Raw genomic sequence first — 15974 nt, forward strand, 5'->3', positions numbered from 1 at the left:
ACACATGTATGCACATATATGTATATGTATGTATGTATGTATAGCTATCATATCATAACTGACCATCTATCTAGTCACAACTTAATCTATTAGCTAGCTTTATTTGGCAATTAAAGATTTGTGCAGCATGTGAGATAAGGTGATAGAAAATTAGGGTCCCATGTACTACTTATCCAATCACAGATTCCCACAATCGACCAATGAATTGAACTGTGCCTGGACAGGTAGCCTTTAGCAACTTTCTAGTTGAATTAGCTAGATTATTGTGCCTTTAGTAAGCCACAGCACACCCACCATTGTTCCATCATTTTCGGTGCATATGATCAAATATAGTGACCTATGAATGAGCTAACAGGACGCTGATCAGAAATTTGTTTTGTTCCATGTTATCCTTCTTAGCAAATTGCCCACAAACAGATAACCATCAGAAATGGATGATTTGGACGATTCATGACCTGCCTAACCAAGCATTTAAATACTAATAAAATGGCATTTTTGAGCCATAACATCAGCCGCGGCATCTTAGTAGATAAAATGACCATAATACCCTTGAGGCGGTCTCTCGCCAACGGTAAGAAATGGAGTCGATGGATTCCCGTTATTCCTCACCTTGGGTGCGGTCCCCTCGCTTGCACCGGGTGCAATAATTGAGATAGGCTTTGGATGTCAAATTTTGTAATTTTAACCAAGGTTAGGGTCAAGATGTGCGAGTGCCGCCACCCCACAATTCGGCCGTTGAGGGATGAGGCCGAAGGCTCTCGATTCAATCCGATATGGAGCTTTATTCCGTGGGGCACCACTGGGGCCTCGCTGCATGGACGGCCAGTGGACAGGGTGGTCCAATGAAGGGTACAGTAGACAAATATCATGTACCATCACTGAACAAGAACAAGGAGCACGGATGGCGAAGGGGAGTGTGATTGTGCCTTTAATTTCCAATAGCTACTTGCCGCATGTGCTCAGCGTTACGCATTCCATTCGTATTAAATACGACTTTAAAATTTGGCAGGGAGTTGGAACCATAGATTGTGCTATCACCAGATTTACGATTCCATCTGCCCTTGGCGTGGGAAGAGGGTGTAATCTTGTGGTGTTTTCCTCATAAGTGGACGTAGGGAGCCACCGAGTTGTCTTGTACTCAACAGGACACGGTGTTGAGTTAAAAGACCGTGGCTGATTAGGTCAAGAGGGGTGGTCCATTCCGTAGGCCATCTTGTTCCATGTCACGACAAAACTGTTGGCTGTGAATGACTCCATTGGATAAGACGATCTCATACTGCTCATCGATGGGATAAGAATTTTGGCTCATGAACAATGCTTGAATTGATGCTAGAAGTTGCTAAACTATTGTTCCTAGCACATTGACGTATAACATTCACCAAGAGACACTTACTGCTCGATTAATTATTCATTTGATCATCATTTTACATTTAGCCCCTTACACCGCTCTGTCGAGTGTTATGCACAGTGATATTGCAGTATTAGCATATGTATTTATTGTTAGACCATGTATTAAACATAATGACTCTATGCCTATTCTACGATATATACAGGATCAGGTGATCAAATTTGGCAGCCTTCGATGTTTTATCTCTTGTTTGCAAGTTAAACCTTTACCTCTCAGTAGACCGGTCTGAGCAGATTAATCCGGGCAAAACTCCAGCTTATTTAGCTCCATCAGATTAGTTTTTAGTGGCAATAATATTTATATAAAATTTTCAGTCAACATGGATAAGGTGACAGTTGGCAGGTCAATGCAGATGGAAGACGTCAATTCTCCCATCCAAAATAAATGGACCTGGGCAGTTCATGAGTCACACAATAAACAAAACAATTTATGGCTTTCGTGGGGGATTCACATGGAGTTCTACACCGTGGGAAGGAGATTGACAGCATACCTCTACCACCCACACGAGGGGGGCTTTTAATGCTCCAAGGCCCAGGAATTAATGACCATTTTCGCTTTCACGACTTACTACTTCACATTCTCCTCGCTTTTGTGTCATAATCCATCACCGATCCAGTGGCACTTCTCCTTTCGCCGAGAGAAGTTTAAGTGGTTCGTCAACGCATTCGTTGTCAAAGAAATATATACTTCAAGAATCATTGACGGGTAATATAGAACAAGACGGCGTTCCTTGTCGGCAGTCCTGCCAGCTGTCGGTCAACGTCGTCGGTCTTCATCGGTCACCGGCAGTTGCCGGTGGACGGCCGGTCAGCCACCCTCCAACGGCTGCCGTCAACCCGGGCGCCAAGCATTGCCCGTCGTCGCAGTGACGCGACCGATCCATGCCGTCCAAATCATGATCACAGTGAGCTTCGCATCAGATCAGGTGTCCGTGCCGAACACCGGGCACACGGAATTCTTTCTCTAGGCCGGTGGCGGGCAGAGCTGAGCAGCGCGATGGTGACTGCTTGGCTTCATGGCATTGGAAGAGTACGGTGTTCGGTATCTTATGGGACGGCACGGCTTGCTATGGCTTGGTTGGATGGTTTGGCATCGGACGCTGGGGTGAGATCCTTAGTAGTGCATGGATGGCGAGCCGTTCGATGCGGTGGTTCAACGCTGCGGAACACAATAATGACGGATGATTCAGGCGTGGGTGGTGAAGAATTAGAAAGCTGCGTGCGAGTCTCACGCCCAAAGGAGAAAGAGAGACACTCAAAGATCATGTCCCATTTCTTTCTTTTCTTAATTTTTTATTTAAAAATGCCATTCCTGATGATCCAAGGCAGGGTAATTAATTGTCGAAAAATATGTGTTTACTGAAAATAGTTTTTTTTTTTCTTTTGTATTTTTAATTTAGGAACAAACAGACAATCGTGTTAAAGAGTCCTCTTGTTCTTTCTGGTTAGCATATGTCTTACTTTTTGTTTCTTTATTTTTCATGTCGTGTAGCTTCCGAAAGAAAAATATATTCTAAGTTTCTTAAGAAGAGATGCGGTAAATATGCAAATCTAGAATAGAAGTTTACTTCTTGGACCAGATACTATAATGCTCAACATTCATTTTATGCAATCAAAATAACTTGCGCTTTTATTTCCATGCACACTGGTTGCCCAGCAACATTATTAATTATCATTAATTTTTTTGATTTTTTTCAATGAATAATTTTATTATGGTTATTACTTTCTATATTAATAGAGACTTGTGCGGAAGTACTTGGTACCGCTGCAAAAGGAATTTATACCACTTTAAACTTTAGTCGGCGATTAATTTTCTATTTTATGTCCCTTAAAAGGTTGGTGCAATACAAAGGAAAAAGTATGTATTGGTTGGGGGGAGAGTTGGATTATTCTTTGCACGCATCCCACATACAAAGATAGGATTCAGTGGTGCTGCATCACATTTGCCCGCCATAAAGTTGATGTTTTCGTTATTTTATCCGATTCTTTTCTGAAATAAAGAAACAAAATATTATCTTTTCTTGCACCGAAAAGAGTTGAAAACAAAAATGAGATAAATGCGCACTTGGACACACTCTAATTTTAAAGGCCGACCGTTGAAAAGAACAGCACACTTATCAGAATTCCAGATATTAAAAAAAAAAGAACAAAATCAGAAAATTATGAACAGAGCGAACGTTACCTGAAACCCTGTCGGGAACTTTCAGTCCGCTGTCGGTAGGTCGGCCCCCAAAGGTATATACGCTTCCATCAAGTTCTCCTCTCTCCTAATTTCGCTCTTTTTCTTTATGATCAATAGTTTTCCTCTCCAAACACTAATATAACGAAGATCATTACCCTGTAGAACTAAGCAACAAAAACAACAAAAAGAAAAACTAAAAAAGGAAATAAAAAGACCAAAGCTTTCTCACATCTTTACCACAAAACCAACTCTATTATAGGCCTCTCTCTCCCCTCACTCACAACCCCCACTCAAACAAAGTTCGCTTTTTTCCTCCTCCTCCTCTCGTCTTCTTCTCTCTCTATCAATTCTCCATCAATTCTCAATTTCTCTTTCCGCACTATTGCTTCCTGTTCGCTGGAATTCCTCTGAGAAACCACGGCTAAGTTTGGATGACATCGCCCTTGGAACACGACTACATCGGCCTTTCGGAGCTCTCCTCCATGGAGAGCTCCGACAAGCTCTGCTCCTCCTCGTCCTCGCTCTCCGCCGAGGACGATCCAAAGGTCGGCGCGCGGGCGCCGGCGCTCAACCTCAAGGAGACTGAGCTCCGCCTGGGACTCCCGGGGTCCCAGTCCCCTGAGCGGGAGGACGGCCCGGGCCTGACCCTGGGGCTCCCAAAAAGCTTCGTCTCCGGCGCTAAGAGGGGGTTCTCGGACGCCATTGATGGTTCCGGAAAGTGGGGGTTCTCCGGAGGGAGTGGATCTGAGGTGGAATTGGGGAAAGGCGGCAACTTGTTCTCGCCCAGGGGGGAGAATGGCGGGGGGAAGCACACGGGGCCGACGGGCTTGGTGAAGGATGTCGGTGGGGCGGCTGGAGCGGCGGGACAGGAAAAGAAGGCCCAGGCTTCGGCAGCTGGAGTTGCACCTGCTGCAAAGTAAGTTCTTTTGTTTATTCTTAGCATTTGGAGTGCTTTGATAATGGAGAAATGGTAAGGTGATCTATGAAGTTGTTTTGCTCCTTTACTTTATTTTAAGGTTAGAGGTCATGTCCTTGCGATTTTTTCATGGTAATGAGAAGGGAAAAAAATGGGTAATTACCTGTTTTCCTTGGAATACTGTTGCAACGGTTCATATTTTTGTGGATTTTACTTTGTTACTGGTGGTTTCGATGAATTGATGTCATCACAACTGCTCAGGTGTCTTTGTATCGCATGCTTGCGTTGCGTTGATTTGTTGCTAACTATTTTGTTCGATAATCCGCAGAAAGACTGAGGGAATTGAGATATAGCAAAAGTTTTCTGGTTGCTTTAGTTATTTCTACTCTGGATGCTTATGAATTGGGAGATACGTGGTTGTGATTGCTTTAAAATAAAGAAATGATCCATGTAATTGCTGATTTCTTTTGAGATTGTGAAGATTATATCGTGGTTATTTGATGAAGTTTGCCCTGTTTTATTGTGGCTATTTTAAAATCTTATCCTGTGGTCTCTCTCTCACATCCTCGTTATATCTCATTATGATGTTTCTGGTGTGGTTTGAGTCAGACCCAATCTCCACAATTATTCTGAAAAATTGACCTTTTATCAATTTTTTGCTCAATCTAAAGACATAGTTTCTCCTTGTTGCCTCTCTATTTCTTAATTGGTTCTCTGTTCTTAACTTATGGAATTTATGGATCGAACTTTGATGCATACGCTATGTTCTTGCAATGAAAATTTTCATGTTTGCTAATTTGTGGATATAATATAAAATTTAAGCTATACTTTTAAAAAAAAAAAAAAAAACTTTCACTACCCTGTTTTCTTGTTCCTCTTGAAGCATAGAAAATATATCTTGGGTTCTTCATGAGCATTGTGTTTAGATATGTTATTATGCTCATAATAGGGTAGTCTACAGGTTATGTTTATTGTTGCCTAAGAAAAATGTTATCCAACAGGGCACAGGTAGTTGGTTGGCCCCCAATCCGTAGCTACCGGAAGAATACAATGGCTTCAAACCCATCAAAGAACAAAGAGGATACTGAAGGGAAACAAGGAACAGGATGCCTTTATGTCAAGGTTAGCATGGATGGAGCCCCATATCTCAGAAAAGTTGACCTCAAAACATACTTGAACTATAAGGAGCTCTCATCAGCACTTGAGAAGATGTTCAGCTGCTTTACCATTGGTGAGCTGTGTTAATTTTCAGTGTTCTTAGATTTTGCCCCTTAATTGTGGTCTTGTGGGAAGATTTTAGATATGGGTTTGGCATCTTAGGCTCATTTCCAACACCCTGCTCCACAAACCCCAAAGGGCGTTCACTCCTCCCCCCATATAACACACACACACACACAAAAAAAAAAAAGCACGATCATGCACACAAAAGGTCCTCCCACCCTCTCACTCTCTTCTCTTCCTTTTTTTTTTCTCTCTCTAATCACCATATAAGCATCCTATTTAGAGGTCATACCAAGTTCAAATGAAAAACTCTTGCATATGAAATTATCATGTTGGCTATACTCTTATGTATTTTTTCATTTACATGCACTTGAATAGACATGAAGGTACACCATGATTGCTTTACTGTCTCTATTACTTTTTTATATCTGTATGGTCTTGTAGATTATTGTTTGAAAAGTAATATATCTGTATGGCCTTGTCGATTATTGTTTGAAAAGTAATATATCTGTATGGCCTTGTAGATTATTGCTTGAATGTAATATCGTAAAGATAAAACTACTAAGAAAATCTTATTTACTATTCATGTAAATCTTTTGGAGCCATTCCTGCATATGTTAACTATAAGATTATAGTGCTGCATCTTTTTACTTCTGTATTTTTCAAATTGAATTTATGCAGGGATACTCAATGAAAAGAGCTTACCTCCAAAATAGGAGGTTTAACTTTAGCATTCTTTTTCAATTTATTATTCTTCGGATGAAAGGATATTCAGAACATTGCTTCAGTAGTATTTTTATTTCAATTCTTCTTTCTTCACTGTGGATGTTAAAAACTTTTCAGAAAGCTTGCATAAGGCAATATCCTCTGGTTTTGCTTTTGTTTATCTCAAGCCATAGTTTTTATGCAACCCAAGAATGTCCCATCATGATGAGTAAAAATTATTATTTTCCTCAATATTATTCTGTGGCTCGTGCAAGTGTCTTTATGCAAGGATGAGTTTACTCTTTTAATACGTGGCATTCCAGGCCAGTGTGGTTCACATGAAATACCAGGCAGAGATGGGCTAAGTGAGAGCCGGATGATGGATCTTCTTCAAGGATCTGAGTACGTCCTTACATATGAAGACAAGGATGGTGATTGGATGCTTGTTGGTGATGTTCCGTGGAAGTAAGTACAATCTTCAGCAGATTTATGAATTTTATAGTTACAATGAAGAAGGATAGATCGTAAAGATGTAGTTGTGAGGATCTATCATTTAAATCGATTTCGATGCTGCAATGATGTTAGCAAGTGAGCATGTCAAAAGGTCCCTAGCTATCAAGATGGTAGAAAATAAACCTAATCTGACCCATATATAGATCAATATTATTGAGCTGTTTTAAGCTAATCATCATCATTTAAACAAATACAGTATGAATCATTTAAGTGTTCCACTAATTTTCACGTATTGAATCTTTTGTGAAGTGAGTTCCTCAATGTTAACCTTGGCTTCGGTCAATTTGATCTGTGATTTATAGAGGTAATGTCTAAGTTAAGACTCGGGCAACATCATCATCATCATCATTATTATTTTTTTGGCGAGGCTATACCATGTGCTTTTCCAGCTTGACGTAAATTTCTTCATTTTTTTAAATTTTTTTTCTTGTGGTATCATGATGGATAACTTGGATATTTGTTTTTCTACTTCTTTCTACTGTTTCTGTTAGTTCTGATCCATTCCTACTAGATGATTTTTCATTGTCGTGTTTCATTTAATTTGACAACTGGTTATTCACTTGTTGTCATTTGCAGTATGTTCACTGACTCTTGTAGGAGGCTCAGGATCATGAGAGGTTCAGAAGCAGTTGGAATTGGTATGTACAAACATGAATAGCTTTCATCTTTTATTGATTCTTGTATCTCTACTGCTTTTACTTGGTTAATGGACTGCTTGCATTATCGGTTACCCTTCATCTGCAACATCATAGATGTACTATTTCTTCTAATGTGTTTCTAGTCTAATTCTCCTCATCCGACCAATTATCAGAGCTAAGCATAAACTAGTGCTTTTGTCTGGAATGATGCTTTGCATCGTTGGTAATATTTGAAATGATGTTAATATGGCATACTTTATGTGAGGATCTTTCTTTTAATGCATTTTGGGGCAAGCATAATTACCTGAACAGAGTTCCTCAGGCATAATTATGAACTCTTCCATGATTGTCCTGCTGTTGTGTTATTGATTCTTTAACTAAAGGCATAATTATGAACAAAACTAGAAAGGTGTAAAAAGGGAATCATTATGAAGTTAAAGGATCTTTACAATCTGTATGCGTTTAGAGGCTACTGTTTGTTTTTTACTGTTTAAACAATTTTGTAAAATTGCATCACCCATCAAGTATTTGTGGGGCCTATATCAAAATTTTGTTTTTTAGAGTTCATGATTACTGCACCGCATAAATTCTACCAGGTATATCTGGAATGTATGTCCTCTTGAATTTTATAATAATTGTTTCTAAATTATCCAGTAACAAGAACTGAAAATGTTAAATTTTTGGAGCATCGCTCCCTACCATCGTATGGTTATCATTAATATATTATATCTTACATTTAATGGGCTGTGTCTGTCTACTTGCAGCCCCAAGAGCCATGGAGAAGTGCAAGAGTCGGAACTAGCTGCATTTTCATCCAACAGCTAAGACAAGTGGATCTAATGTCTGCAGGGGCCCTTCTTAAAAGATGTAAGGATTCATCCAAGTGCTCTCTTTATACCTTATGGTTTGTTATACATGGAGTGAAACTTGTATGTAACTTTCTCTTATTTCCTAGGGACATAATGTTTGTTAGGTTGTGTCAGTCTCTGTTTCCCTGCCTTGTCATTTCTGTATGTGTAGATGATTGGCTTGCTGTCTGTAACTGCTATGTTTGAGCATTACTTCCCGTGTGCTAATGACAATTGCAGGTTTCTTCTTATTTTGGTAGATAAAGTTATTCGGATGCAAGTCTATACCCTTGTCATGTCCTATATAAACCAGGCCTTTTGGTTACCACATGTATCTGAGTACATGATGAAAGGCCTAAACTTTATTTTGTATGGATTATAAAGTACATTTCAGCTGAAATGCTACAAATATTATGCTATCCTTTGGTGATGATTTAGAACATATATGGGTCAAAATGATGAAACGGCCTGGACCAGGTGGACATTGTTACGATGATTTTGTTGATAATTTGATGATTTGAATTTTTAGGGGTTTCTGATGCTTACCCCCCCTCCCCTCTTTTTTTTTTTCAAACCAAGTCCCACTCGGAACCTCATCTTTTAGCAAAGAGATTTTTACTAATGAGAATCAAGACGCACCTAAACGCATGATGTTCCAATTCTGTGATATGTTCTTTAATAAGAAACCTTATAATTAATATATACATATTGGATCATCAGACAAACAGTGCAACCCTTGCCCCACTTCTAGCTTTAGAAGCATGGTGTAGGGGCCTGCATTTGTGGTCTGTACTTTAGTGTTATGATATTGTAAAATGAAGGCACTAAAGTCCTCTACGGTCATCATTCAGCTACAATGATGAATGGAAGGAAAATTGGGAAGGTTGGTACGTTTATGTACACTCAGAACCAAGCTTCTTCTCCCTTTTCTATTTGTCATTATAATAAAATGAAATGATGTTTCTGTTTTCTTTCACTTATGATGATGTCTCTTTGTTGGTGGGCATGTGAAGCAGTGAAACTTTGAACCCTCCCATTTCTTGTGAAATGATGTCTCTTATTAAACAAATTGTATCCAAAGACATCATCTTCTGGTTATATAATCTGATTGTACTCTCCGTATGCAATGAAAAGTTGTAATTTCTGTGGATGTCAAAATTATTCATGTGATTAACAATCTAACTGTGCACCTATTCTTATGTTATTTTTCCTCCTCCAATCAAATTGTTAAGATCCTACATGAAAACCGGATATTTAGATGAATGAGCTCAAGACTAAATAAGCACCACAAGAGTTCTTAATATATCCGATGTGGGATTATTATTCTTCAACACAAGTCTTTCCATTTAATGAAAGGATATCGTCTTGGCGGATGAATTATTTTTATCATTTTATCAGTCTGCACTCGGTGTAAGAGTTTCCAATCCATATTTTTGAATTAGAATATTAAATCCTTTTGGCACTTAACATTTTCTTCTCTTGAATTCTTATTATTATATGAACACTCCCTTCAGTGAGAGCTGGTTAGGCATTTTAGGATGGTATGAGAATACATTCAAGATAATGGCCTTTAAAGATATAACATGATTTATCTTGGGATAATTGGCTAATGTGATATCAATATGCCAGCTGAGCCTTTTTTTTAAAAAAAAAAAAAATAGTTCTCTATTCAGGTAATAATTATTAGCTATCGAAAAATAAAGTCTCAAAATGCCAATTGAACTTTTTACACTATATCAGCTGATATTTCTATATTGCTTTTAGATATTATATATCAATCTAAATTTGTTGATAGATTTCTTGAATCTCTCTATCCTTTATCTTGGTTGAAACTGGACCTGGGCATTGTCTGGTACCTGTTTAGGTTAAGCTAAGGTTTAGCATCATTCCTGATATGCAATAAAACATATTTGCAGGGGCATGAATTAAAAAAAAAAAAAAATCCAGTTTTGATCTACATGGTGTAGATCTTTTTCTTAGCATGATTTTACATGAGATTATCGGATGTTCGATGGACAACACACTGAAGAGTTTTCATTATATATAATAGAAAATTTTGGTAAGAGATAGTAAGAGATTTCAGATAATGCAAAAAATTGTAATATAATGATTTGGTGATCTATCTGATATTTAATGTATGTCATTTTTTTATTGTCATTTAACATTGGATCAGGTCAGGGCTTGCTTCAAAGTTGCTCAGGCCTTAAACTTTGGGCCCAATCTGCCCTGATGAACAGGAACTGCAATGTCTAAGGTACCCAAAAACTGATAAATCATATATCAGTTCATGTGTATGTGCCATCTGACCAAGCTGCTAAAGTTTTTGATAATTGTACCAAAAGACTTGAGATCAAATCCCATCTTCACCGACGGTTTGGAGGGTTAGGGTTGGGGGGAAATTATCATACAACAAAAAATATCGATTCATGCCATCAATCAGCAAACCACTTGGCTATCAAAACCTTACAGGGTTGGGGGTATTTGTGGAGTCCTACTCCTACCTCTTGTTTTGTGGTTCATTGTCTATAATCCTTTTATTAACACAAAAAGAAAAAAAAAATCTTATGGCTCCTCGGTCAGTAGGTACATGAGCTAACATTCTCTCCTTTCTGGACCTGACGGAGAAGCTCTAATTTATATTTGGTGGTCATCTTGTATTATACTTGATACATTTGTGAAATACTTGGAAAATGAAAATTAATAAAGCTAACTCCAAACAATTGGGACAAGATTTAATAAACATGATTGTAAATGTTTAAAATGCTGGCACAACCAATTGTCACAGAGATCCTTGTAACACAACCAAAACTGTAGAAAGCACTCGATGGTTCTCTGTCATCCTCTGAGGAATCGGTCCTGGCAAATTCTGGACCCCAAACAATAAAGCCTGTAATTTGCTCATTTGAAGTCAGCCACTGGTACAAGTTTAAAGCCTGGTAGATTTGTCAGGCCCTGCTAAAAGCCTGGGCGGGTCCAGGATAATTTCATCTTGATAATTCCACCACTTTTAAACTTATAGTTTACTACCCATAATCCTCTTTAATTAGGACATTAATATTGATTTTTTTAATATAAATGGGTATTTATACCAATCTAGCATGAGTGCATCTTAAAATGTTGAAAAATAAAATATCCTGCAAGGCTTGGGGGCCGATTTGGCCCTGATGCCAAGTCCATTCACCAGTATGCTCAGCCACAAAAGAAGCAATCCAGTCAACGGTGCTGTTTGCCTTTCAAAAGATATGCCAAACAGAAACCACAATGAAGTCATAAAAATAGAGCCGAATATCATAGAGAAATGGATGGGCCTAGGACTGCGATGTGTCACTCCGAATCCAGTCTATCATGGTAGCCGAATCTCCCTCAATCATGATCTTCTTTGCCCGCAACTCCTGCTGGGCACAGATAATGCCTGCCCAAGCGACACGGAGCTCAGCACCTGGGACAGAAGGCTCCAATAAGGTTGATCCCCCTGCTACCTCTGACACTGCCATCAAAGTTTATCTTGATACATTCTGGAAGAGGAGGCACTTAGGAAATAAAAATAACCCTCCAGATCGCTGCAGGAGCAACAAAGGGGCCCTAGGAGTCAAATGCATCAAGGTGCGGCCGACAGCGTCAAAGTGGCTGAACTCAGTGGCTAAGTAGTAGGCCCTCTCTAATACAAAGTGAGCAGGAGTCACCTCAGCATCAAAGATCAGAATATTCTTAGAGAGCCAGATCTGGTAGGTGACATACACCATCCTACCTCCTCTCCCTAGGCACAGGTAGACCTCTCTGCTATGCTTCGACGGATTGCATCCAGAAAATGATCCAGCCAAGGACCACCGCTTGCCTCCCACGATTGTTTGTCCACACATCTCCATATCATCCTTGCTCTTGGGCATCGCAAGAGAGCGCATACCCTATCGACTCATCCTCCAACCTACATATCTGATAAGACACATCGAGCTCCATACCTCTGTCCTAGAGTAAAGTGCACGTTGGAAGATGGTTCCAAGCAACCTTTCAAAGAAAGAGCTGTACCTTGGGATGGGCAGTCACCCTCCAGATCTAGGCAGCATCAATCCTGGCACTCACCAGTCGCCACATGCCTACAGATCTCGGACAGATCTTTCGAGGGGGTTTTTGGGCAACAAGATCGACCCCACACCCTCACATCATGGCTGCGATGGATAGGAATCGGAATGGTGAAGATCTGATCTGCAAGTGGGCCATTGAATAAATGGGTGATATCCTGAGCTCTCCAACCCCTAGCGTCAAAAGTAATCAGGTCATAGACATGAAGCTGGTCCGCCATCTTAGTACTGATGAAAGTCGGTCATCGGACAAGTGACAAACTAAAAATTCAGGCATCTTGACTCACATCCACTGACCTCTCATCTCCAATCAACCATCAAACCTGAGCCAAGACTGTCGGGGCACGAGCATAAATCTCCTTCCAGATGAAAAAGTAACTGCGAGCAGCCTGCACCCCTGACTCCACGTTCCATATCGAGCCCTCATCATCTTTCTCCACAAACCATGCGACTGAAAAAGAAATCTGATAGCATGCCTGATAATCGGAGCCTCCCTCCTGACAAACTGAGACTGAATCCCAAAGCCTCTATCCTCGACAGACTGACAGACCACCTCCCAGGACAGCAAATGGATCCCATGACCATTGCATCCTTAGCCCCATAGGAACTGTCGGAAAAGCTGCTCTAACCACCTCAGACAAGAGCTCGACACAATTATGTTCGCCAGAAGGTAAACAAGAATGGTACTTAAGATCGATCTCACAAGCGTCGTTCTACCCATCATGGAGAAGGTGTTGGCATGCCTGCCCTCAAGATGATCTTAGATCCACTGCTCCATGTGCCTACAGTCAGTCCTTCGAAGGTGCCGCCCAATGAGAGGAACACCTAGATAGGTCAGGACTTCAATCTGCTCCTAGATCCCTCATCTCTTTCGAATCGCCCACTTTACCTGGTTCTTCATCTTGGGACTGAAAATGATTGTAGATTTCTGTAGGTTCACTAGCTAGTCTGAAGTCCGACAATAGGCCTCTACGATAGAGGTAAAATACCTCGTATTCTGAACCGTAGCTCACCCAATCAAGAAACAGTTATTTGCAAAAAGGAGATATGATAGAGGCTGAACTCTAGGGGTGGGCTAATAGGGCTCCTCTACGACTCTTGAACCATCGCCCTCAATATTCAGGATAGAGCATTAGCACATAAAATAAATAAGGAGAAAGAGGACAACTTTGTCGTAACCTAACTGTCGAGTGAAAAAACTCTGTTGAAGCACATTTATCAAAATGACAAAACTTGGGTGCTCCACATAGTCCATGATCCTGTCGATGCATCTATCCTGGAAGCCGAGCTCCTGAAGCATCTAACATAGGAAGCGCCAGTCCATCCGATCATATGCCTGCTCCATGTCAAGCTTAATCATCATAAGATTTCGACAGTCAGGGCCGTGCTGTAGGTCATGCATAAACTCATGAACAATCAGGATATTATCGGAGATGCACTGGCCACTAACAAAAGCTCCCTACTCAGGATTGATCAGATGAGGGACAATCGGCTTCAATCTCCTAACCAAAATTCTAGCACACACTTCATAGAGAGTGTTGAAAAGGCTGATCAATCTGAAGTACCCCAGATTGGATGCATCGGGATGCTTCTGAATGAGAGTAATCAAGGTCTTCTTCTACTCAGTCGGGATACCTCTGGAGTCAAAGACCATCTGCATAGCCTCCACCACCTCCCCCGGATGATAGGCCAATATCGATGAAAGAAGGAGGGAAACCATCCAACCCAATGGCCTTATCCTCCCCCAGAGACCAAAAAGCTTCTAAAACCTCCTCAGCGGACATCGAACAAGCTAGGGCCTCATTCTCTTAATCGAAGACATGGACCACAGGCCGGGATCCCTGGAAGGGCATGCCCTTACCCAAAGATGCTGTCCATCACACTCTGAAGAATTGAAAGATCTGTTCTTTGATCTCCTCACTGTCATCTACCAGTCTACTGCCTAATACGGTTGGTAGACCTCTGAATCATAATGAACTGATGGAAGAATCTAGTATTTCTATCACCCTCCTTGATCTATTGCATTCTGGACTTTTGCCTCCACAGTGTCTCCTGCTGTCTCAGTAAAGAATAGTGCTCCGAGGGCTTCTAGTGGAGCTCCCTCAAGTCAGACCTCTGGAAGCTCCCTTTCTGATCCTCTCTCCTCTGTAACTCCATAATATCTGCCTCCGTCCCCTCAATCCGTCTAAAGATATCACCGATCTCACGCATGTTCCACCAAAGGAGTCTGCATCTGGTAAGCTCTAGCCTTCAGAACATCTAGTATCGTGCATCTCCATGAACTGACATCCTCTAAACCTCCCTAACTAGCTCCCACGATCTCGGATAGAGGGTCCAAAACTTCTCAAACCTGAATGGATCCCTAGGAATGCGTGGACTATCTGTGATAATGAGAATCGGATAATGATCAGATGCAATCCTCGGTATGTGTTGAATCTAGTGCCTCAGAAAGCGTTGGATCTAGTCAGCAATGGCAAAATTCCGATCAATACTCTCTCAAATCCTAGCCATCCCATCTTGATTGTTGCACCAGATGAATTTAGGACCAGAGTAGCCCAGATCAATCAGGCCTGCATCATCGATGAACTTCCTGAACTCTCTGGACTCAATGCCGTCAGTATATTGCCTATTGCCCATCTTCTCGTGGGACTCCATAATGCAATTGAAGTCTCCAGCAACAAGTGAGGGTAGGCCCAATGATACCATCCTGAAAATCTCGGACCACAGCTCCCTCCACTCTTTATACTCGGTGCTCACGTACATCTCGGATAGAAGCCACAATCCTTCGGTTGACTCAAATATGACTAATGCTACTTGTTGTTCATATCTGTGGAAAGCATCCATCCTAATCGAACCTTGCCTCCACATCATCAAGATTCCTCCTGATAGGCCTTTAGATTCCACGGCATAGGTGCTCCACGCCATCGAAATCCACCGTCTAGCATGAGCAAAACTCGCCCCGAAGAGTTGTGTCTCGAGCAAGACACACACGTCCGAGCCATGCTGCTGAATCAATCTGCTAAAGATCGATCGGAAGAAAGATTTCCCCACCCCTCGAGTGTTCCAGATCAACAACCGCATCAAGCATCTAATAGGGGAAGAGGGTCCATACCAGGACCCCCCTCAGTCTGAGCAACATCCTCCAATCCAGTTGTCGTCAAGTCCATCACATATGGGCTCACTCTCTTCTCCTAGATGGCCTGTCTCAGTCGGACAATAGCCTTCTCGTGATCTCGGACCAGGCTTCTCCTCGCCACATCATGTGCACTAGAGTCTCTCCTTTGGAGAGCATCGGATCATGCTCCATCAGAGGTCCTGGTCGCTAATCTGAATGCCTCTCTTCAGCAGGAGCCTTCGAGTCAGACATCACCTCCTCCAACTAGATCAAGGCCCTCTCATCCTTGCCTGGGGTCGAGGTCGAGAAAAGGAAGACCCTAGGTCCTCCAACGCCATCTACTAACTCTA

General features: G+C 41.2%; 2 protein-coding genes across 2 annotated transcripts; one reads left to right on the top strand and one right to left on the bottom strand.

Moving 5' to 3' along the window:
- The first annotated feature begins 3854 nt into the window (after window positions 1–3854).
- On the top strand, window positions 3855–8681 carry LOC105042147 (auxin-responsive protein IAA27). The gene is made up of 5 exons (XM_010919260.4): window positions 3855–4505; window positions 5507–5736; window positions 6755–6896; window positions 7521–7582; window positions 8347–8681. The coding sequence occupies exons 1-5, from the start codon at window positions 4021–4023 to the stop codon at window positions 8382–8384; spliced, it is 957 nt and encodes a 318-aa protein (XP_010917562.1). The 5' UTR covers window positions 3855–4020; the 3' UTR covers window positions 8385–8681.
- A 6324-nt stretch (window positions 8682–15005) lies between these two features.
- On the bottom strand, window positions 15006–15590 carry LOC140855372 (uncharacterized). The gene has a single exon (XM_073251257.1). The coding sequence runs from the start codon at window positions 15588–15590 to the stop codon at window positions 15006–15008; it is 585 nt and encodes a 194-aa protein (XP_073107358.1).
- Window positions 15591–15974: the final 384 nt, after the last annotated feature.

The sequence above is a fragment of the Elaeis guineensis genome, chromosome 2, assembly GCF_000442705.2.
Source record: "Elaeis guineensis isolate ETL-2024a chromosome 2, EG11, whole genome shotgun sequence".
NCBI classification, from domain to species: Eukaryota; Viridiplantae; Streptophyta; class Magnoliopsida; order Arecales; family Arecaceae; genus Elaeis; species Elaeis guineensis.